The sequence below is a fragment of the Loxodonta africana genome, chromosome 23 (genome assembly GCF_030014295.1).
Source record: "Loxodonta africana isolate mLoxAfr1 chromosome 23, mLoxAfr1.hap2, whole genome shotgun sequence".
Lineage (NCBI taxonomy): Eukaryota > Metazoa > Chordata > Mammalia > Proboscidea > Elephantidae > Loxodonta > Loxodonta africana.
The window spans coordinates 52885551-52910072 of record NC_087364.1 but is presented as its reverse complement, the minus strand read 5'-3'; the positions used below and the strand labels follow the sequence as shown (position 1 = coordinate 52910072).

At 36.1% G+C, this 24522-nt stretch overlaps 1 protein-coding gene across 1 annotated transcript in view; it reads right to left on the bottom strand.

Annotated features, from left to right (window-relative positions):
* NAALADL2 (N-acetylated alpha-linked acidic dipeptidase like 2) overlaps window positions 1-24522 on the bottom strand; it is a 679917-nt gene that overhangs the window by 231744 nt on the left and 423651 nt on the right. Inside the window, exon 3 of the mRNA XM_064275490.1 lies at window positions 4266-4539. Coding sequence (XP_064131560.1) covers window positions 4266-4539 — 274 coding nt within the window. The remainder of the gene's footprint in view (window positions 1-4265; window positions 4540-24522) is intronic.

Sequence of the window (24522 nt, the reverse complement as noted above, 5' to 3'; positions counted from 1 at the left end):
TCCAATTATATTCTTGAAATGCAAGGTGTTTTAGTCACAATTGTACTTTAATCCCTTTAGCAGTCCCTTTTGTTTAGACCTAATATTTCAAAACCAGTGTATTTTTACATCTATACTTAACTTTATTTTCTCTGTTTTAATAGTTGTTTTAAGTCTTTAAAATTTTTCTTTATTAAAAAAAAGCTTTTATAGCATTTACAAATGGTAAATAGGGTCTTAAATGATTTCTGTCTTTTCAGGCATTACAGTGGAGTCCTGGTGGCCCAGTGGATAAGTGTTATGGCTGTTAACCAAAAGGTCGGCAGTTCAGATCCACCATCTATCTGCTCCTTGGAAACCCTATGGGGCAGCTCTCCTCTGTCCTGTAGGGTTGCTATGAGTAGGAATTGACTCAACGGCAATGGGTTTGGTTTTTGGTTTTGGGTGTTTGGATAACCCCATGATTCTGCAGGAGACCTTAGTTTTATGTGAAACAAAGAAAAAATGTAAACATCTAAAACTAATGAGAAATGTGTAGAAAACTCTCAGAGGTACGGTTATACAGGAATATAAAAAACTCAGTTGCATTAACAAAATGGTGGAAAATAATTTTGTAAAAAATAAATGACCCCTCTTTGATAGCAAGCAGATGAAACCAACCAACAGTTGATTCTCTAAGTTATCCACTTTTAAATTAGCTGTGTCGATACAGTGCCAAAGCCTGAGAAATCGGTGTGCGTTGATTTAGTTGGGAAAGACTGAGACGCAAGAGGAATGTACTATTGGGCCCTGCTAGTCCCAAATGTCTTGGTTTTCACAGAAACCTTTGAAGAAACAGGCTGGGAAAACAAAATACCAAAACCAAAAACCAAACCCGCTGCCATGGTGTCGATTCCGACTCATAACGACCCTATAGGGCAGAGTAGAACTGCCCTATAGAGTTTCCAAGGAGGGCCTGGCAGATTTGAACTGCTGACCTTTTGGTTAGCAGCCGTAGCACTTCACCACTACACCACAAGGGCCATATTTATACACACATACAGAGTATGAAAAGTTAAATATATTGTTTTCAGGAAACATTTAATTCAAATATTTATTGCGCTCTTTTTAACATGAAAAACAGGAAAAGAATAGAAAAAGAAGAGGAAGATAGGAAGGACACATGATTGTATTTGGTTAAGTAGAGCAAATATTTCATATCAAGGGATCTGAAAACATGGGTATTGAACATTTACTAGGAATACATATAATAATTACTTATTCCCTACAGTTTCTTATTCTAATGAGTAGAAAAGAGAGAATGAGAGTGAGCCATCAGTGTCCTTAGAATTCAGATTTCCAGTTTCTAAACTCTGATGATATGAAAAGGATAAAAATGGAGCTGAAGCTGAACTAAGGAGTGATAAACTTGGGCTCTATAAACAATAAATGCTAAACTTTTAAATATAATTTGGGCCTGAATATATTTTAATTTTTATATTCTTACTCATAATCACAGTGTATCTATCTACAATCTGCCTGGAAGTGGGCTCAGTCCTTAAAGTAAGAAGCATGCAGCCATAGAATTTTTTATTTTCACATATTTATCTTTTCCTTAAAAAAAAATCTAACTTTGACATTGTTTTAAGTAATGGCTTAATGTACATTCAAAAAATGATGTTACAGTAGTGTGTGAAGGAGCCTAACAATGGACCCTTTACAGGTGAACTTCTATTACTAAACACTGCTTGAACACGGAACACTTGACCGTGTAGTTGCCTAATTGTAGAAGTATGGGAGGATGAAGTAAATAAAAGGTGAATATCACATGTCTCAGAGCAGCAATCTGTTAGGAGAAAGGGGTAACTAATATTTTTTTGGCTCTGATAAGGAAGCACACACACACTAATACATAATACTCCATATCTCAACATCTGCACAAACATTGTGGGAAAGTGGATTTGCCCAATATTAGAAAGATGGAGCCAAACAGATTCTTCCAAACTACCTTGTCATTGACTTTGCCTACCACCCACATACACACACCACTTCCCTGAGGATGTGGGCGTGCTGCTGGTGGGTATGACTCACAAACCAAGAGCCTACAATGATTATGTCTGTGAATATTCCTTTTAAACCAAAGCAAATAGATTTCAGTGAACAGCCCCTCCCACCACTCTCATTATTATGAGGTAAGCCCCAGGCATAAACAGCAGTATATGAATTCAGGTTTCCGGATCCAGTGACCCTCCATCTTAAACAGCAGATCGGTAACTATATCCTCCTATAAGGGACTTGGGAAACCAAGGGTAGCTACGAAAAGAAGTATCTTTCTTGATCTGTACATTAACTGGATTGCTGCGGCATGAAAATGCAGAGGCATTTTTTTTTTTTTTTGTAGTGGACTCATATCTGTGAAATGTATTCAATCATTCTACCTCCAATCCAATGGGAACAGCAGATAATTAAAGAGGGCCATGCTGAGGAAACAGAGACACACGTAGTTTCATAGCTTTTCATATCACCTCAGCCAAGGAATAATGAATGTTCACCAGAGGAGGTTGAAAACTCAGGTAGGTGGGGATGGTTCCAAGGATCGACTCAAGCTGTTGGTGTTTCTGTTGTTACTGCTCTGTTTTAGACATGATTTTGACTCAGGGAGGAGATTATCTTGCTGGACGAGAGCCAATTGGGATAGAGAGGAGGCTGGAAATGAGTGGGGTTTATGCATGACTAGAAGTTTGAGAGAAATATATGGGGTAACTTTAGACTCTTGGCTTCACACCAAAGCTTCTGAGCCAAGGAAGGAGGCTGGCTGCCTTTCTCTGTTTTTATTAAAACACAGGTGCATTACCCACATTGCCTACCAGGAATAGTGTATATTAATCAAACCAAATTACAGAAGTCATACACTGGAAATATTGCAGACGTTTCATACTATACTAAGTTTTAATTACTGGTAAGACTTATTAAAGTAGTTCTTGGTTATAAGTAATCTTTCTGTGAAAAGTCAGAGTATAACACAAGAATTGAAGCAATGTTGAATCACCAATAAAGTTGTCCCCTTTCAAAAAAGAATAAAACAATATCAGGAATAAGCATGCACTGTTATATTATTTCTGAAAGGTAAATTTTATGTTATTTAAATTTCCTATATGTTACTAACATATTATGCTAAAAAAAACTAGTTTTTTCTAGCTTCTTAAAAAATTATAATAAGAATTAGCAGAGATCACAAACATCACATTATTTAATTTATACTTAATGAGGTAATCTACAGTTTTATAAAACAATAAATGTATTTATTAAAATGACACACATTGAAGCAGAAAACTTGTCTATATCAAGGAAGTTAAAAAAAAAAAAAACCATTGCCATCGAGTCAATTCCAACTCATAGTGATTCTAGAAGACAGAGTAGAACTGCCCCATACGGTTTCCACAGAATGCCTGGTGGATTCAAACTGCTGACCTTCTGGTTAGCAGCCATAGCTCTTAACCACTGCACCACCAGGGCGTCCATAAAGGAAGCTAGTAACCAATTGTATACTGTTATGTGTAAGTGGTATATTGTCCTTAATACAGGATGGACTCTGTCTTCTGCGTTTTACATATGTTAGCTAATTTAATCATCACAATGACCTTATGAAGTTAGAACTATTATTAACCCTTTTACAGAGAGAAGAAAAGTCAGCCCTAGATGGGTAACAGCTGGTTAGTGGAGGATCTGTGATTTGAAACTAGTCAGGGTGACTCTAGAGGCTGTGCACTTAACCACTAGGTTTAAAAAAAAAAAAAAAAGAAAAGGAAACCACTGCACCAAAACAACCACCACCCAGGGAAGGTAGACAATTAATCCCACCTGGCCACCCAGCTGACGTGTTTCAAATCTGAACGTATGAATAAGCCCATCGACTTTTTACCTCATTTCCTCTGTGCCTACACGATCTAAAAACACCAACCACGCATGTTTCTTCTTTCTATCCATATCAGTGTATTAGAACTTGCCTCTTCAAAACCTTACATTGAAATGAACTTGTGCTATATGGACTAAGCAAAATGTGAATGAATCAGTCACATATTCAACACCTTTGAATTAAATTCTCCTAACACGTTTTCACTTTCCAGACATGACAAGGAAGGGTCAGGCAATTCAAATCTCCCTTCTCCTTTCCCAGCACTACCACACTGTGAACATTTAATGGTTACTTTCGTATGTTGCATCTTGCAGTTAGTTCAATTTAGATGAAAGCTGTTGTTTTCTAATTCCATTTCGCTGTAAATGACAGAGACAAACGGTCAGATTACCTCAAGAGTTCCTTTGGCAGAATAGGCTGCGTATGAGTAGAGCGGATCTTGGCTGCTATCTTTTCTGGCGTCTTCGCCACATGGCTGGCCATTAGGATGAAAGCATTGGCCGCTGCTCCTCAGAGTTACGGTGCTAGGAGAAGGGCCTGGCAGATTAAGCAGCACAGAGTAATTTACAAGCTGTATGTCTTCTAGGCCCAAAGAAGTCCACTGAGTCTTAAGCTTCTTTGAAATTTCTGTGTCATCTTCACTTTTATACAGTTGGACCAGATTTCTAAAAGAAATTTAAGAAGTATATGTTAAAAAAAGAAAGTCTTTATTCTTTTGAGATATGACTGTTCAGTAAAGGAACAATTATTGAGAGATACAGTGGGATACTGAAAGATGAATGAAACAGGACCCTCCTACAAGAAGCTTACAATTTGGTCGAGGTAATGTTCTTGTACACAGAAATTACACTAAATCAAAGCAGAAGGAAATAAGTGCTTAAATCAAAGAACTAAAACAGCACTGTGGGGCTATAAAAAAAGGTGCTATTAATGTCAACTAGTCCTTTTATCAACATCAACATAATCCACTTAAAACTCAGTTCCAAAACCAGTTATCACACTGATTGAGACAGTTTTGTGTTGCAGTTACTGCGATTCTGTACAAAGCTATGTGATTAATGTGTGGCACAAACAGTTAAGTGCTTGACTACTAACCTGGAAGGTTGGTGGTTTAAAACCAGCCAGAGGCACCTCGGAAAAAAGGCCTGTTGACCTGTTTCTGAAAGGGCCACAGTCTTGAAAACTCTATGGAGCAGTTCTACTCTGCACACATGGAGTCACCATGAGTCGGGATCGACTCAACAAGGACTGGTTAGAGTTATTGCTATTTTAAATAATACAGAGAAGACACTTTGAATATAAATTACCTGTCAAATTATGAGATGCTGTGAGTACAGTGATATTCAAAAAAATCAGTATGTCACGGTAAAATCAAAACACAGATTGCTATACCAATATGAAATAAATTTTTGTGTTGTGCTTTCTATAGTCTATAATTTATTCCTATACCTGTTCTGTAATCCAGTTTGGCTATGACATCCTAGAAACAAGACAAAATCTATTCAAAAATTTGTATAGGGCCTAGAACATAATCTGACCTGGAGATTTAAAAATAATTTAATCTAGACAGTTTTTTTTTTTTTTTTTCCTCTGAAATGAAAAAGGACAAAATATACCCCACCAACTTCCTTTTGGGGCAAAAGTTTTTCTTCTTATAAGAATTTTAATGCTATCCAAAATATTACCTAAATGTTTACTGTGATGTTATTGTTATTTTTATCCATTATAATTCTTTTTCCCACACATACAAACTTGTTTCTTTCAGGACCCTGTTTACCTTAGCATCCTAAAACAAAACACATTTAGAAAAGGAGTAACAAGGGTACACAGTAGTAGTGTAGAAAAATACCACTGGAAACAAAAGTTAGGTCTGTTGACACAGTTTCAAAGCTGGCCGATCTAGGAAGATGAAATAATAAACTGTTTCCCAGTTCTCATCTATCTTTTTAAGGCTACCCCCATTCCTTTTTCTTTTTTTATAACCTAGTTCGATCAGTTATCACACCCCGCCTCCAAAAAAAAAAAAAAAAATCCACTGCTGTTGAGTCAATTTCAACTCACAGCAACCTTATAAAAAAAAAAAAAAAAAAACCCTATAGGACAGAGTAAAACTGCCCCATAGGGTTTCCAAGGAGGGTCTGGTGGATTCAAACTGCCAACCTTTTGGATTGCAGTCGAGCTTTTAACCACCGAGCCACTAGGGTTATCAGCGCCACTTAAATTTTATGGAAGAGCTTATTGGAATTCCATTTCTTAATCTATATAAGACTGCTCTGCCTTCTACCCTGTACTTTTCTAGCTTTTTCTGATCTCCTACCCTTGACACTCATTTCTTACTGCTATCAAAGTTCTAAGATTGTCCTATCTGGGAGATGGCCAATAACTCAGTTAAGATGAAACTTAACTCCATTTGATTAGAACATCATTTAGAAAGATGCACCAGTAGTGTTCTTTTGAAATACGTACAAAGTGTATTGACAAATACTCTATTTATGCACATTTACCTATATATGATCATAAGCAACAGAAAAGAGAAATTTGTAGTACTGGCTCAGATTTTGTTTGCTCCTCTACCCAGTTAATTGATGAGCATAAATTCACCAGAGAGTGTGCAAGATGCTTAATCTACTGTTCCTTTTGTTGCTCTCAGTTCCAAAGTGCTTTACGGCTTTACTGTATAAACAAGTCAACAGAACAGTGAATGTTTCAAGGTGCATAAGTGATACAACATGGCTCCCAAGGGCAAATCAAATACTTCTTTAGGGGCTCAACTGAAGAATCAGGAATTTGTTCTAATGCTGGAGAATTTCTAAGTGTTATTCTGTACTAAGCTAAAATCACTGAGAAAAAGGATGTCTTTATTCTCTACTTCCATTTCAACTTAAGGGATATGCATTATGACTGTGCATCACTTAACATTATGAAATAATTTGAACACATAAAGAATGTATAACATAGTATGAAAAAATAATGTAACGAACAACCCAGCTTATGAAGTAGAACATCTCCAATATCACTGAAGCCCCTGGATGCTCTTTCCCTCCAGGGAAAACCACTGGTCTAATTTTTGTGTTTCCCACTGCCTTGTTTTATAGATATAATACATAAATATGTATGTGTTGTTAAAAATTCATCTCCTTAGTTTTACGTGTTTTTGACCTTTATATAATTAGTACCCTTTTTTTATGTATATTTTTTTCGCTTAATTATGCACTTAGTATTAGGTTTCTGAGATTCATCCAGGTTTATCCATTCTCCTGAGAAAAATATTTTAAAGTTGCTTCCAATTAGTTCTTATCATAAACAGTGCTGCGCCGAACATTCTTGATCATGTTTCCTGATAGACGGGCAAGAGAGTTTCTCTAGGCAAGGTATTATTGGGTTGTAGGAGATGTACTTGTATACATCTGGCCTATGCGGTGGTTCTGAAATGGTATTTCATTATGTTTTTAACTCAGAAATGCAATAGCTGGGTTGCAGGATAGATCAAATCATTTTCCAAAGCTCTTTGTACCAGCAACATTTTAAGAGGTCCCATTGTCAGTGTGTTCAATTTTTGCTATCCATCGAAAGTAGTATTATATCCCATTGCGGTGTTAATTTGCATTTCCTTGATTACTAATGAGGATCTTTTCATGTATTAATTAGCTATTTCCTTTTCTACACAATGACTGTCCATGTGTTTTGTTGGTATTTCCGGTGGTATGTTTTTCTTTTTCTAACTGATTTATAGCAGTGCTTGGTGTGTTCTGGATAATCCTTTTTAGGTCATAACTATGGAGCATATTTTCTTTCAATTTTTGGCTTCTTTTTTCATTTTCAATATATTATTGTTATTAGTTGCCATCGAGTTCATTCTGACTTATGCTGACACCATGCACGCAGGGCTGCTCCATGGGATTTTCAGGCCTTTGACATTTTGGAAGCAGATTGCCAGGCCTGTCTTCTGAGGTGCCTGTGGGTGGGTTCGAACCACCAAATTTTGGCTAGTAGCAGAGTGCCTAACTATTTGTACTACCCTATCTAGTTATAAATAACAGAAGTTCATCATTTTAAGGTACGTAAGTTTAATGTAATATAATGGTTTGCATGTTTTTCTGATGTTCTTCAAAAATTTCTTTTCAAATTTGAGGTCATGAAGTTATTCTCAAAAATTTTTTCTTCTAAAAGTTTTAAAGAATTGTTTTTCACATTTCGGTGTTTTCTTTACTTGGAATGTGTACGTGTGTGTGTGTCTATGTGTGTGGTGTGATGCGTGAATTTAGCTTCACTTTTTTCTATATGAATAAGCAATTGTGTTAGCATATTCTGTCAAATACTCCCCACTAATGTGCAATGACAGCTCTGACACATATGAGTGTTCAGATGTGTATGGGTCTGTGTTTGGGCTCCCTATTTAATTTCATTAGTCTTTTTGATCCCTCTCCATAGTAATATGTTGTTTTCATGTTAGTTTATAATATATGTTAATATGCAGAATGGCAAGTCCCTCCACTTGGTTTTCTTCAAGAACATCTTCACTATTTTTTATCTGTCTTTTCTACCCAAAAAACCCAATGCGTCTTTTCTACAGTAATATTGAAATAAGCTTGTCAATTTCCATGCCACGATCGTGGTTGGAATTACATTGAGAGTACAGATCAGTTTAATGAGGAATGTCATCCTTATTATAAATTAACAATCTTCCTTACTTTATAAATACTATAAAAGTGGCATAGCAGGGGCGCCCAACATCCTCTAACTTCACAAGGGGGAAGGAGAAACAAGATCAACAGCCCTAGGCTGATTCCTATGAAGTGGAGGTCAAACTTACCTTGACCTTCCAACCTTTTTACCAGTCTGACACCAGCCGTGCCTCCCACTGCATTCTCTACTTCTCTGCTAGGTTCAGTAATTCGTTGCAATGGCCACACAGAACTCACAGACCATACTGGCAGTTACAGGAAATAACAGGTTACAATTCAGGATACAGTTCTTCGATCAGGACAGCCTCATTTCAGTGGTACCTGCAGTAGGCCTCTCTTTTACCCTTGGCCCCTTGGTCTGGCCCCTGCCTTGCTTGGGCAAGTGTTACAAAGCTCTTTAGCTCTGCCAATAAGTGCCCAGAGGCACCTTACTCTGCCAATAAGCACTGGCCCGAAGGCATTTAATTCTCTCACTCCACGGGTCAGTAACCCTAGCCCTGCTGACAAGTGCCCAGAGGCATCCTACTCTGTTACCACCCTTCTGCCCAAAGGTACTCAGTTTTCTTGTTCTATGAGCTAGGAAGCTCATTGAGTCATCTCCTGCCAGTCTCCTGGTTCTGCTGCCTCTGCTGCCATCATTGCTGCTGCTTCTCACCATCTTGCCATCTCCTGTGTTACAGCTCTCTCTCTCTCTCTCTGTCTCCTGGGTCTAGGAGGTTCTCAGCATGGGGAATCTTGGGTCCAAAGGATGCACTCCGCTCCTGTCTCTTCTTCTTGGTGGCAGTCAGATCTCCCCCTTCTGCCTCCAAGATGGGGGCTTAGTGGGATTGCAAAACTGACCAATTCCCTCATTAGGGTTCCATACACCTTATTTGCATGGTCCCACACCCAAAATGGTGGCATGCACCTTATTTGTATTATTAGCAAAATGTCTGGTCTCCTTGGTGGACAACAAGCACTTTATCTGCACAGTCCCACCCAAACACTTGGGTGGGAGTTACAAGACCATGCTGAGAAAGGCCATAAATAAGTGATCCATCACATTACAAATATCTATTTGGTTTTAACAAAAATCATATGTTTTAAAATTAAAATATCTATGTGCTTATTAATAGCATAGAGAAATACTATTAATTTATTTGTTCTATCAAATAACTCTGCTAAATTCTCTTATCAATTCTATTTAGTCTTCCTTTTGTAGGTATTCTACATAAAACATGTATGAAGGTTTTATTACTTCCTTTCTGGACATTCATACATTTATTACTTTTTGGATTACTGTGCAGGCTAAGGCCCCCAGAAAACATTTAATAAGTTTGATCACAGACATTCATGTTTTATTCTAAATATTCCATTAAATATGTTGCCTCCTTTGATGAGATGTTTTATGAATGGATATTGAATTTTATCAGAAATTTTGATGGATATATTAAGATAATCACATGGTACTTTTCCTTAATATAGTGAATAACATTAATTTTTTTAGCATTAAATCAAACTTTCATTCCTAAGGTAAACTGTACATAGTAGAACATATACTTTTTTAGCTGTAATAAGATTGAATTTTTCAACGTTTTGTTGACAATTTTTGCATCAATTTTTTATGTGATAAATTGGTATACAATGTTCCTTTCAGGTATTATTTCTGTCTGGTATTGGTTTGAAGTTATATGAACCTCACAAAATGATATACGGAATGTTCTCTCTTGCTGTATTCTCTGGGAGAGTTTGAATAAGACAATTTTTGAAAGATAGAAATTACTTTTAAAGTTATCTGTACTTGGTGTTCTTTTTATGAGAGAACTGTGAACTGCTGATTCAATGTCTTTAATGCTGTAAGAATTTTTTTAAATTTCTTCTTTGAATCCGTTATGGTAAGATATGTTTTTATAGGAATTTATTCATTTAATCTAAGCTTTCAAATTTCTTAATGTAAGATTTTCATATTACTCTCTCATTAACTATTTAAAATTCACTGTATGTACCTATGTGTAGGTAAGCATACTCTCCTATTCCTAATGTCTTTTGTTTATGTCTTCTCTGCTATTTTCATAATGAATCTTAATAGAGGCTGGTCCATTGCTTACAAAACAAAAAATGTTTCCTTTGCTGATCCTCCAATTTAAATCTTCTTTTATATTTTATTTTTGCTCTTATTCTTAAAAAATTTTAGTTTCTCCAGGTTTATATTGTTATTTTCCAACTGCAAAGTTAGTTTATTCAGTTTATGTGTCTTATTTTTTCTCATATAAGCATTTAAAACTAAAATATCCAGTGAGAAAACAGTTTAGTTATATTTTGTACATTTAAATACCTAAATGATTTATCTTTTGACCTACATATTTTTTTTTTTACTATTTAAAGGTGTGGTTTTTAATTTCCAAATTTGGTACCTATTTTTGTTAGCTTTTGTTCAACAATATGATGAGAGAGTTTTTTTAGTCTTTGAAATTTGCTGAGACTTGCCTTATAGTCTAACAATGATCAACTTAATGTGTATTTTTTTTTTTTAATTATATGTATTTTTCATCACATTGTTGCAATGTGTTTGAGGAAGTTCAGGAAAAAAAGATATGAACATGAGATAGCAGAATTGTACAACAAGATTTTTATGGGGACCAGATGCATTGACAGCCGCATGCAGGAAGTTTTCCATAGGCATAGGCAGGGAGCCACCAGAAGGGGAAATGAGAATGAAAATTCTGCAGAAGAGAAGAGAAAGGGAGGAGGCTTAAGTATGCCTACACTGTGTCCTTCAGTAGCAAGGTGGGAAGTCTCTGGGTCAGAGAGCTCTGAAAGAAAGCAGTATCTCTGGGTCCTTATAGCTACAGGATTTTATTTATGACTAGCAAATGTTAGATGCAGTTTTGTGAGTTCTGTAAAGCAGGCTAGTACTAAGTAGTTATAAATTTGCCTATTTGGGTTATTTTAAAAATAATTGGAGGTGTGAGAGGTGCTAAGGGAACACACACACACCAGCAACTATAGGTTTGGTGGTGTATATTTCTACGTACATAATTGTAGGTGCTGCTTATATGTTTATATAGACAATAGAGCACATATGGGCCACAGTCTTAGACATAAACAAACACCTTGCATGATTTGGTTTGAAGAAGAAGGACCGTAGACTCAGGGGATATTCTACGTCAAGTGGCACAACACAGTTCATAAAGACAAAGTTCTGCATCCTACATTGGCGAGTAGCATCTGGGATCTTAAGAGCTTGAGAGCAGCCATCTAAAATACAGCTATTGGTCTCTTATCATTCGGAGCAAAGGAGAGCTAAGAAAACCAAAGACTCAAGGGAGCAATTACTTTAAAGGACTAATGGACTACATGAATCACAGTCTACATGACCCTGAGACCAGAAGAACTAGATGGTGCCTGGCTACCACTACTGACAGCTCCGACTGGGATCACAACAGAGGGTCCCAGATAGAGCGAGAAAAAAATTGTAGAATAAAAAATCAAACTCACAAAAAAAGACCAAGCTTACTGGTCTGACAGAGACTGAAGGAACCCCCAGGAGCATGGCCCTAAAACACCCTTCCGAACTCGAACTGAAGACACTCCGGGGGATCACCTTTTAGCCAAACCATAGACAGGCCCATAAAAAGAAACAAACTATAATACCCGAGAGGAACATGTTCCTTAGAACAATCAATTATACAAGATCAAAAGGGCAAAATTCACCCAAAAGCAAAGATGAGAAGGCAGGAGGGGGTAGAAAATCAGGACGAAAGGAAATGGGGAACCTAGGATGGAAATGGGGAGAATGCTGACACATTGTGGGGAATGAAACCAATGTCACAGAACACTTTAGGTACAAACTATTAAATGGAAAACTAATTTGCTATGTAAACTTTCACCTGATGCACAATAAAAATTTAACAACTAAAAAGTAAAAATGATTAGATGTGTATAAATTTGAGTGAGGCACTGGTGGGCTTTTTGGGCTAATGGGCCTTAGCTTGAGAAGAAGAAATAAACAACTTGGGACCAATAAATGGAGGTTTTCTTTGATTCCTTTATACATCAATGATGTTGTTGTTCACTACCATCTAGATGGCCCCAACTAGTGGTGACCTCACGTACAACAAGATTGGACCTTTGCGATCCATAGGATTTTCATTGGCTGATTTTTTGAAGTAGATCACCAGGCTTTTCACCTAGTCAACATCATGGCAACAAGCAGGCCTCCACTGACAGGTGACAGCTGTGCTAGAGGTGCATCAGGAGGGACATGAATCAGGATCTCCTGTATGGAAGGTGAGAATTCTACCACTGGACCATCACTATGTCCTATATAACAATATTGTGTGCTGTTCAGTTAATACTGACTCATAGCAAGCCTATAAGACTGAGGAGAACTGCACATAGAATTTCCTATGATATAATATTTATAGGAGCAGATTGCTGGTCTTTTGTCTCATGGAACAACTGGTGGGTTCTAACCACCGATGTTTCAGTTAGCAGGTGAGAGCTTAATCATCAGGCCATCAGGGCTCCTTATCATGTAATATTAGTACTATGTATAAACATTAGATCTTAAATTGTTATTTGAGTCCTTTACCCTCGTTTACATTTATTTGCTTAATCATTATTAATTATTGAAAGATTTGCTAAAATCTCATACTACTATGGGAGTTTTAAAAAATTTCTCGTATGTCAACTTTTAATTTTGTTTTAAAATTACATTGTATGCATACAAATTTAAAACTAGTGTATCCTATACTAACTCCTTAAAAAAAAAAAACCTCATTGCCATTGAGTCAAGACGGGACAGAGGAGAACTGCCCCACTGAGTTTCAAAGCAGTGTCTGGTGGATTGGAACTGCTGACCTTTTGGTTAGAAGCCTGAGCTCTTAACCACTTCACCATCAGGGCTCCATCCTTCAATATTGTAATTTGAGACTTGAATTTTTACTTCAGTCCTTTCAGCTTAAGAAATGCTGAGTGTGTCCTTCCCTTTTGATTTTCTAACTCCAGGTATTTGCACATTTCATTATATTTTACTTTGTCTTCTCAAGCTGCCCTTTGGAATCTTCTGTTTACCTCTTTTACTTCATCATTTCTTGCATTTGCTTTAGCTACTCTACATTTAAAGGCAAGTTTCAGAGTCTCTTCTGACATCCATTTTGGTCTTTTCTTTCCCTCTTTTTAATGATCTTTTGTTTTCTTCATGTTTGATGTCCTTGATGTCATCCCACAACTTGTTCAGTCTTCAGTCACTAATGTTCAATGTGTCCGCTTTGTCCTTGAGACGGTCTGTAAATTCAAGTGCTATATACTTAAGGTCATACCTTTGCTCTCGTGGACTTGTTTAATTTTGGTTAGCTTCAACTTGAACTTGCATAAGAGCAATTGATGATCTGTTCTACAGTCGGCACCTTGTCTAGCCCTGCCTGATGATATGGATCTTTTCTATCCTCTCTTTCCACAGATGTAGTCAATTTGATTCCCGTGTATTCTATCTGTTGAAGTCCATGTGTATAGTTGTCATTTGTGTCATTGAAAAAATGAAATGATATTTCCAATGAAGAGGTCATTTGTCCTGCAAAATTCTATCATGTGATCTCCAAAGTCATTTATATCACCAAGGTGGAGAAAAATATTAGTACTTAATACTAGTTAAAGGAGAAGAATGAGTAGATGAGGAAAATGCAAAGCAGAATGTAAGAGAGTAGAAATAAATTTAAATATATTAGTAACCACTGTAAATATCAAAAGATCTAAAATCACCATTTCATGGACAAACTGCAATATTAAAGAAAAAAAAATCTACCTAGAAAAATTTTTTTAAAAAAAGGATGAAAAATGTTAAAACAGGGAAATAAAACAACAGAAAGCTGAACTAAATATATTAATTACATATTATAAAATCAAAACAAAAACATTTTAATCTTACTGGTGATGCCGTGGGGAGCCCTGGTGCCACCGTGGTTAAGAGGTATAGCTGCTAACCAAAAGTTCAGCAGTTTGAATCTACCACTTGCTCCTTGGAAACCCTATGGGGCAGTTCTACTGTAACCTATAGTGTTGTTGTGAGTTGGAATCAACTTGATGGCACAAACACACACACACAAACACAGGCAAAATATTGAATGATACAGGAAGCATCAAAAGAAAATAGAAGAAATGCACAAAGTCACTGTACCAAAAAGAATTGGTCAACATTCTACCATTTCAGGAGATAGCATAAAGTGAAGAACCAAAGGTATTGAAGGAAGAAATGAAAGTTACACTGAAGGCACTGGCAAAAAACAAGGCTCCAGGACTTGATAGAATGCCAACTGAGATGCTTTAACAAACAGATATAATGCTGGAAGCATTCACTAATTTATGCCAACAAATATGGAAGACAGCCTCCTAGGCAATTGACTGGAAGAGATCCATATTTGTGCCCATTCCAAAGATAAGTGATCCAGCAGAATGTGGAAATTATTGAACAATATCATTAATATCACAGTCAAGTAAAATTCTGCTAAAGATAATTAAAAAATGATTGCAGCATTGAATCAATAGGGAATTGCCAGAAATTCAAGCTAGATTCAGAAGAGGACACAGAATAAGGGACATCATTGCTGATAATAGATATCTCTTGGCTGAAAGCAGAGAATACCAGAAAGATGTTTACCTATGTTTTATTGAATCCACAAAGGCATTCCACTCTGTGGATCGTTAACAAACTTTGGAGAACACTGTAGAGAATGGGAATCCCAGAACACTTAATTGTGGTCATGCGGAACCTGTACATAGACCAAGAGGTAGTCCTTCAAACAGAACAAGGCGACAGTACATGGTTTAAAATCAGGAAAGACATATGTTAGGGTCATATCCTTTTACCATACTTATAGGTGTAGTGGTTAAGTGCTACAGCTACTAACCAAAAGGTCGGCAGTTCAAATCCACCAGGTGCTCCTTGGAAACTCTATGGGGGCAGTTCTACTCTCTCCTATAGGGTCGCTATGAGTCAGATTTGACTCGATGGCAACGGATTTTTGTTTTTATTCAATATGCATGCTGAGCAAATAATCCGAGAAGCTGGACTATACGAAGAAGAACGTGGCATCAGGATTGGAGGAAGACTCATTGACAAGCTGTGATGTGCAGATAACACAACCTTGCTTGCTGAAAGTGAAGAGAACTTGAAACACTTACTGAAGAACAGCAAAGACTACAACCTTCAATATGGATTATACCTCAACGTAAAAACAACAAAAATCCTCACAACTGGACCAGTGAGCAACATTATGATAAATGGGGAAAATAGTGAAGTTTTTAAGGATTTCATTTTGCTTGGATCCACAATCAATACCCATGGAAACAGCAGTCAAGAAATCAAATGATATATTACATTGGGCTGATCTGCTGCAAAACACCTCTTTGAGGTTCTATCTAAAAAGCAAAGACGTCACCTTGAGCACAAAGGAATGCCTGACCCAAGCCACGGTATTTTCGATCACCTAATAATGCATTCAAAAGCTGGACAATGAATAAGGAAGGCCAAGGAACTGATGCCTTTGAATTATGGCATTAATGAAGAATACTGAACATACCACGGACTACCAGAAGAATGAACAAATCTGTCTTGGAAGAAGTACAGCCTGAATGCTCTTTAGAGGATGGGGAGACTTCTTCGTCTCACATACTTTGGACAAGTCATCAGGGGGGACCAGTCTCTGGAGAAGGACATCATACTTCGTAAAGAGGAAGGTCAGTGAAAAAAGAGGAAGCCCCTCAGTGAAATGGACTGACACTGTGGCTGCAACAACAAACTCCAACACAGCATAGATTGTGGGGATGTAACAGGACTGAGTAGTGTTTCATTCTGTTGCACACAGGGTCACTATGAGTCAGAACTGACTCAAGGGCACCTAACAACAGCAACAATTAGAGATTAGATACTCACATCTGTTATACTGTGAGGGTTGACTGGATAAAGGACATATAAGAAAACCTTTTAGTAATTTAACATACCACTATATATTAATATAAAAAATGCATCCAAGAAAGATGAGAATAAAGTTGTAATTTTACACAATTTTAGAAACACTGGTCATAAAAAAAATGATAGAAACACAATTTCTTTATAGATATTCCAAATAATTAATAATAAACTAATCAACATCCATTTTAGTTATCTTCTTCAGATCACTTTTTAATTCTGCTGCCTTTTTAAATTGTATTTTAAATTTACCTATATATTTTTTTATATCTTTCTTATTCCAAAAAATGATTTAAAAAGGGTCATAGGGGTTCTATGTTCTGAAATTATGAAATATTTAAATCTAAATTGTGTTATATAAATAAGTGGTCATCAAAAAAAAAACTATAGATACAAATGTTTTGGTCAAAAATTCTATTCATTAATCATGTGAAATTCCTTAGAAAATTAAAATACCTAGATTTTCTTGTAAATTTCTACAGTTGTTCTGACATTTTTTCCAAAAAAATAAATATTGGAATACATGGTGAAGAGCTCTGTTATAAATAGGTAGTTTGGCGTATTAAAATAAGAATGTTATTTAACAATTAGCTGCAATGTAGTCTCAATTTACTAATTTCAAAGAAAACTGCAAAAACTAATAATGTGTCACCTAAAATCACAAGGAATTTATTTGACAGAGAGTTTTACTCTGCCTTAATTTTTAAAATAAGGGTTTTCACAAGCCAGTAGTTTTGGCAGGCAGCATAACGAAGTGTCATGCCTGAGACCCGAATTTGGAAGTAACTTTGGCATTAGCGTTTCATTGGCCAATGGAGACTGAAACTGGGAGGATTTTGGCTTTAGTAGACAACATTCTGTTTATATCAATGTTCAACACCTGCTCCTGGATGAGCCACAGAGCAACACTGATGTCAGAACTGGTGGAAGCGATGCATGTAGAATTCCTAGTACCGGGGTGAGTGCCAAGACTTTACTGTAAGTGAGTGGAGAATGAAAGCAGCAAAAGAAAGGTACTAGCATCATACAGAAAAAGTTCAGCACATTAACTACATGCCTACTGAGATTTCTTTACATGTGTACACAGTAACACGTGCATACACTCAGACTGTGTCACTTGATATTTTTCTCATATCATAAAGTCAATAGTTTCTCTAAGATTATTACTTGACTTGATATGCAATGTTGTGAATCATGTACTATACATGTGTGAGGAATTTAAAGACTCTGTATCATGGAAGAAAACCCTAATGGGGTAATGGTTAAATGCTATGGCTGCTAACCAAAATGTTGGAAGTTCGAATCCACCAGGCACTCCTTAGAAACTCTATGGGGCAGTTCTACTCTGTCTTATATGGTCACTATGAGTAGGAATTGGCTTGATGACAACAGGCTTTTTTTTTTTTTTAGGAGAATGACTTTCTTTGCTTTCGAACTATTAATATTAGAACACAATGCCAGCAGAAATTTTATCACACAAAATGGTAAGAAATTAAACAATCAGGAGGGAAATATCACATCCTTCACCTTCCCTTGCAAGTCAGCAACCAATCTCTGGCAAATGAAGGTGTGTTTCCTTGCTGAACTACTCATTAGTTTGTGAAACAGCATACTGACTGGGAATTCTGTATTTAATTCAAAACACTGTGCTAGTATTTTATAAATGTAATTTTATCTGGTCAAAACAAAACAAAACAAACCCAGTGCCATCGAGTCCATTCCGACTCATAGCGACCCTGTAGGACAGAGTAGAACTGCCCCATAGAGTTTCCAAGGAGCACCTGGCGGATTTGAACTGCCGACCCTTTGGTTAGCAGCCATAGCACTTAACCACTACACCACCAGGGTTTCCTTTATCTACCCACCCACCAACCCACTCCTTTATCTAGTCATCACAAAAAAAAAAAAGAACAAAAAACCTATTATTATTTTAATATTGCATTAGGCTAAGGTGCTGCAAAAAAAAAACTCAAGTCTTAACATAAGCAAGATGTAAAATGTTGAGATTAAATAATAGGCTGTTCGGATTTCCACTATACTACACACAGGGTCACCAGGAGTTGGAATTGACTTGATGCAAATGGTTTTACACTGCTTCTTAGGAAGAGTATAAAGTCACCCAATCTGGCATGCATCCCAAAAGCAATCAAAATATTGAGTGTTACAAAGTAGGGTATCTGGGTGCAAAAATAAAAAGCCAGATGATTTGAGGTTGGGAGAAAGATATTATACATATACGTTTATATATATATATATATATATATACCAAATATATGTATCAGAAAGCGACCCTAAGGAAAATCAAAGTTAACGATTTCAAGCATACAAATAGTCCAAATTTCAGAGTTTGTGAACCTTCTGAGCAAGAAAAAGAAAAACCCACTTCTTTAATATTTCATTACAAAAAATTAGCACAGAAACAGATTAACTGAAAGAGATCTAAATAGCTCCTTATCCTCATAATCAAAGAGAACATGGTAAATAGGTGTCTGCTTTGCAAGTTATCAAAGCCAGACAAAGGGCTTGGTGACCTCCAGCTAAGTCCCAGGCATAAATTGATGCTCAATAAATACTTGTTTAATTAATTTGCTATTTCTTTCAACCTTACAATCCACAAGACAGTAAAATGAGCTTGATTAAAATAACCAGGGTGCAGAAATAAAATCCTGTCAACACATCTGTTGATACCTGTGTGAGAAAAGAAAAAAATGTACTGTTAATAATGCTACTTCTTCCACCCTTGTACACCTTTGTACAAAAGATAATTTTACCTCCTGTTAATACTGTGGGTATTTTGATTGCAAGAAAAATAAATACAAGAGAGTATCTGTATGATGAAGCATTTAAAAATACATTTTAGAAGGAAGAAACGTGACTGAACAAAATGAAGGCTTTCTCGGCATTGTGGCTAATACTATTTTATAGAATGTACCGGTCCTGCATGAGAATACTACAGTTAATTGTTCACAGTGTCTGCGTTCTGAGACTATTTCTGATTTTCAGAAAGAAGAGCTGTCAAAGGTCACTTTTCAAATTGAATTATCGTAATTTACCTAAAACAAATCTAAAAATAGGCTCAAATTAGACAAGTTAATCCAATTAGCAAGACATTACAGTCTTCAGTGTCATATGCTTGGTTCTCTAATGCAATGACATAAACTTGGATAGTGCAGAAATACAGACTTTTGATTAAGAGAGCCACTAATCTACGATCCAGTGTTCCTTCAGGTAACTGAAGACACTACTAAATAAAGAAGTGGGAGAAACACATTTCATTTTAATAAGATTTTAACAGAATTGACTGATTTCTATTGTATTTCAGCATAAGCATATTTACAGAGAATAAAAAAAATTTATAACTCCTGCTCTCCTCCTATATGAAACATTAAACATGATTTACTTATCTTTTCATTAACACAAAGATTATTAATGCATTTTACTACTCTTAAAAGCTTCTTTAAGGCATGTAGTGAGTCCAACCTTTTTAAAAATCCCTGCACCATAACAAATATTAGTTCAATGTTTTTAACTAAATAAATATAGCTTTAACAGCATTTTGAAAATATAATTTTAATATTATATATACAAATTATAGTTTATTTTCCAATATTGTAAATTAAATCTTGAGTACTACTCCAGTGTTGATGGAAACAAGGAAGGTAATAGTATATGAAAAAAAAGCTTTTAAAAATAAGTTTTAGATGTCTTCTTTCTGTGACAGTGCAAATAGGTTAAAACTTATATCATAACAATGTATGATAATGCTTATGTCAGAAAATAATTAAAATCAGTAAGAATTTAAATATTATTGGTCAGTTGTTAACTGAGACTACCTTCTTTCATGTTCAGACTCATTTCAGCACCCAGGAGTGAAATCTTTATTAAATCATACTTCATGCCATGACACGTTTCATAAATCATGAGATAACCAGCTGTTAGCCCACCAATTTGATGAAATGCACTGAAATCGATCTGTAGAGATGGCTTGCCATTGGAATTCATGACTGTATGGAAAAAAATTGAAAATCCTAAATGCTGAAACGATAAAGAGGAGAGTTTTGACAAGAAAAGCCTATCACACATTGTGATAGTTGAATAAGCTGTCATTTAAGCGCTTCATCTAGATCGTATACCTGAAGAGAGAAAAAAGATGTTTATTGCTAGATAAGAAATGATTCACATTGATGTTGGTGTGTTTGTGGCATATCACTATTCCTCCTGGGCCAGAATCTAACCTGCTGAACCTAATGAATAATCCACAACACTCTGAGAACTGACCGTCAACAAAAAGATTGGCAGCCAATAGCAAGAGAGGAGATGGGAGCTTTGGGAGGAGCGAGATAGTAGATTTTTGGATTCAGAGAGAGAGGGCTTAAATTCCGGTTCTTGCATACAAGGTGGCTTACCTTGTGTATAGGGGTATCTTTTGAGCCTCAGTTTCAACACTGTCATTTGTTTAATAGTAACATTTTATTGCTTTGTTGAGATCATTAAATGAGTTAGTATATATAAAGTGTTTTTAGCACAATCTCTACTATAATGTAGATAATCAATAAATGTATTTCCTTTCTCTCTTTCTTTCCTGAATGATCTGTCCCAAGACCTAAAAGAAGAGTAATAGCATAAACTTTGGTGTAAGGACTATGTCAGAATTATGCATTAACTTACCTACAATTAATGGCTGAAATCATAAAGCCCCTAGTTGCCAAGACTTCCATTCCATGATATTTGGATATACAATACTTGATACTGGATTTAGCTTTTTTATATATTTCCTTTCTTTCTTACAAATCATTAATAGTCAAAGATGACAGCATATTGGGAAAGGTAGATTTAGAAGCAAGGATCTCAGCTTATTCATTACTGATTCCTCATAGAAAAATTAAAATCATCTGTCTTTGAAATATTTTTCTATTATTACATAAGTATTTAATATTTACTGCAAAAAAAAATACTCATAGCAACACTATAGGACAGAGTAGAACTATCCCATAGGAGTTTCCAAGGAGCACCTGGTGGATCCGAACTGCCAACCCCATAGTTAGCAGCCATAGCACCTAACCACTATGCCTCCAGGGGTTCTCTCTCTATAAAGTCGCTATGAGTTGGAATCGACTCCACGGCAGTGGGTTTGGTTTTGGTTTTTTGTTTGAAGAAAAAAATACAAAACACAGACAAATAAAATGTCTAACAAAAGAAACCAAGCAAATGGTCTCATCAGGAAAATGCTCTAGGGGTAATCACCAGTAGGTAAAATTGAATTCACGCTTTGAATGCTTTTGAAAACAAACATCCATAGTAATTGCCACTACTCCTATTGTCACCTCTAGCAACATTTTCAGGATGTTTGCTTTCTCTTATGCATGATTTTAAATGGTTTATATACATAAGCTCTAATCCAGCACACAAGGATTAAAATTATATTAAAGTGAACCTAGAAAAAAAAATTTATAAATCCCAGGTTCTGAGAAAGGAGTAGATCTAGAAATGTGCTTTTTCTGTCCTGGTCCAAGCCAACCAACAATAGCTCATAAGGTAACTCTCTGGACTAGTGGTTCTCAAAATGTGCTCTGCAAACCCCTGGGGAGTCCTGAAGACTCTTTTGGAGGGCCTAGAAGAACTGTGGTTCAGTGGTTAAGCTCTTGGCTGCTAACTGAAAGGTCAGCTGTTCGAACCCACCAGCTGCTCTGTGGGAAAAAGATGTGGCACCCATTTCTGTAAAGATTTACAGGGTTGTAAACCCTGTGGTGCAGTTCTATTCAGTCCTATGGGGTCATTATGCGTCAGAATTGACTTGTTGGCAACAGGTATGGGTTTTTTTTTTGTTTGTTTTTTATGAGATCATCACAGCGATTTTCATAATACTAAGCCATTGTTTTCTTTTTTTTTCACAGAGTTGAAATTTGCAAAAATGGAGTAAAAGCAACGGTGTGTAAAACTGCTGGCCCTTTGGCACAAGTAAGTTTGGCAGGAGACTGCACTAGTAGTCATTATATTCCCCACTATGATGGGCTTGAAGAAAAACAAAAACAAAAACAGTTTCAATTAATGCTGCTATCACTGATGAAGATATAAACATAAATAAATTTTATTAAATCTCAACCATGTGTACGCATCTTCTTTCTTAACCTTTGTGATGAAACGGGAAGTGTGGATCAAGGGCTTATGCTGCGTACTGAAGTATTGGAGTTCATCTCTAGAAAAAGAACTTGTTTGAATTGTGAGCTGATCTGGCGTTTCTGTTCAAGAAGCACCACTTTTACTTGAAATAATTACCGATAGCCAAATTATGGTAGATCAGACTCCGGCATTGGCAGACATTTCTCAAAAACGAACAAAGTAACACTTCAAGAAAATAACCGACATTTTTGTTGCCAATGAAAACATTCATGTTTTCAAGCAAAAATGAGAATTCTGGAAAAATTGTACTTGCCATGATGACTTTGATAGGTTTTCAATACTTAAAAATTTTTCTGCTGAGATAAATCATAAAATGTGATTTTTTAAATTTTGCATCATGAAATATGCCAATATTGAGAATATCTGCATTACTCAGTGAAGCAACATTTTTTAAATGATCAATGTATGGTACAAACTCAAGCATGGAAAAAAGGTCCATTTGAAGTCCAAGATGCATTACTGTATTTTTGTATAATAAAGTACGAAAAGTCTATGGATACAGTTTCAGATTCCACAACGCACCTAAACTTTAATAAACTACCACTTGTCGAAGAAGAATATCCATAATTACCGAAAGGGCGATTCACAGACCCTTTTCCAATTTCATATCTGTAAAAGACCAAATTTTCCTCATATACTTCAACTAAAGCAACAAATTGCAACAGATTGAATATAGAAGCAGATATGAGAATCCAAAAGTCTTCTATTCAACCAGATACTAAAGGGATTTGAAAATTGTGAAATAATATTCTTCTCATTTTTTTTTGCTTTGAAAAATAGTTATTTTTAAATTTTTTTTTATTGAACTTTATATGAAGGTTTACAGAGGAAACTAGTTTCTCATTAAACAATTAATACACATATTCTTTTCGCGACATTGGTTGCCAACCCCACGACATGTTAACACTCTCCCCTTCTAGACCTTAGGTTCCCCATTACCAGCTTTCCTGTCCCCTTCTGCCTTCTGGTCCTTGCCCCTGAGCTGGTGTGCCCATTTAGTGTCATTTTGTTTTATGGGCCTGTCTAATCTTTGGCTGAAGGGGGAACTTCAGAAGTGACTTCATTACTGAGCTATAAGGGTGTCCAGGAGCCATACTTTCGCAGTTTCTTCAGTCTTTGTTAGACCAGTAAGTCTGGTCTCTTTTTTTGAAAAACAGTTATTTTTATAAAATATTCTATTTTTGTTAACATGTAGTAGGATTTTTATTATTTTTAGATAAATTAATAAATATGTGTTTTCAAAATGTCTTTTAATTTCTAAAACAGTAAATATGGGCAGATAAAATTTCTATAAACATAACCTATTTGGGGAGCTCAATAATTTTTAAGATTGTAGAGGAGTCCTGGGACCAAAGCATTTGAGAATCATTGCTGTATCCATGTTTAAATATGTATCCAAACCCAGTGCCATGGAGTCGATTCCAACTCATAGCAACCCTACAGAACAGAGTAGAACTGCCCCATAGAGTTCCAAGGAGTGCCTGGTGGATTAGAACTGCTGACCCTTTGGTTAGCAGCCGTAGTACTTAACCACTACACCACCAGGGTTTCCTTAACTATGTATCATGGGGAAATGCTAGAAACATCTGAGAGTACAATAAGTAACAAGCATTTCTCTGGTCCTGCATACAGAGATGCCAGTTAATGAAGATTGGTAGAGCAGGCTCACCGCATCAAGTCTGGAGAGCAGATCAGTGGGGAAAGTTTCATAGAATTATTATATTTTCCAATAAGAACAGAGACAGTAAACCTTTCTTGAATCTAAGTCAAAGATTTCTGTGTGTGTGTGTGTGTGTGCGCACCTAGGTTCATACTGTTGTCTATGTATTAGTGAC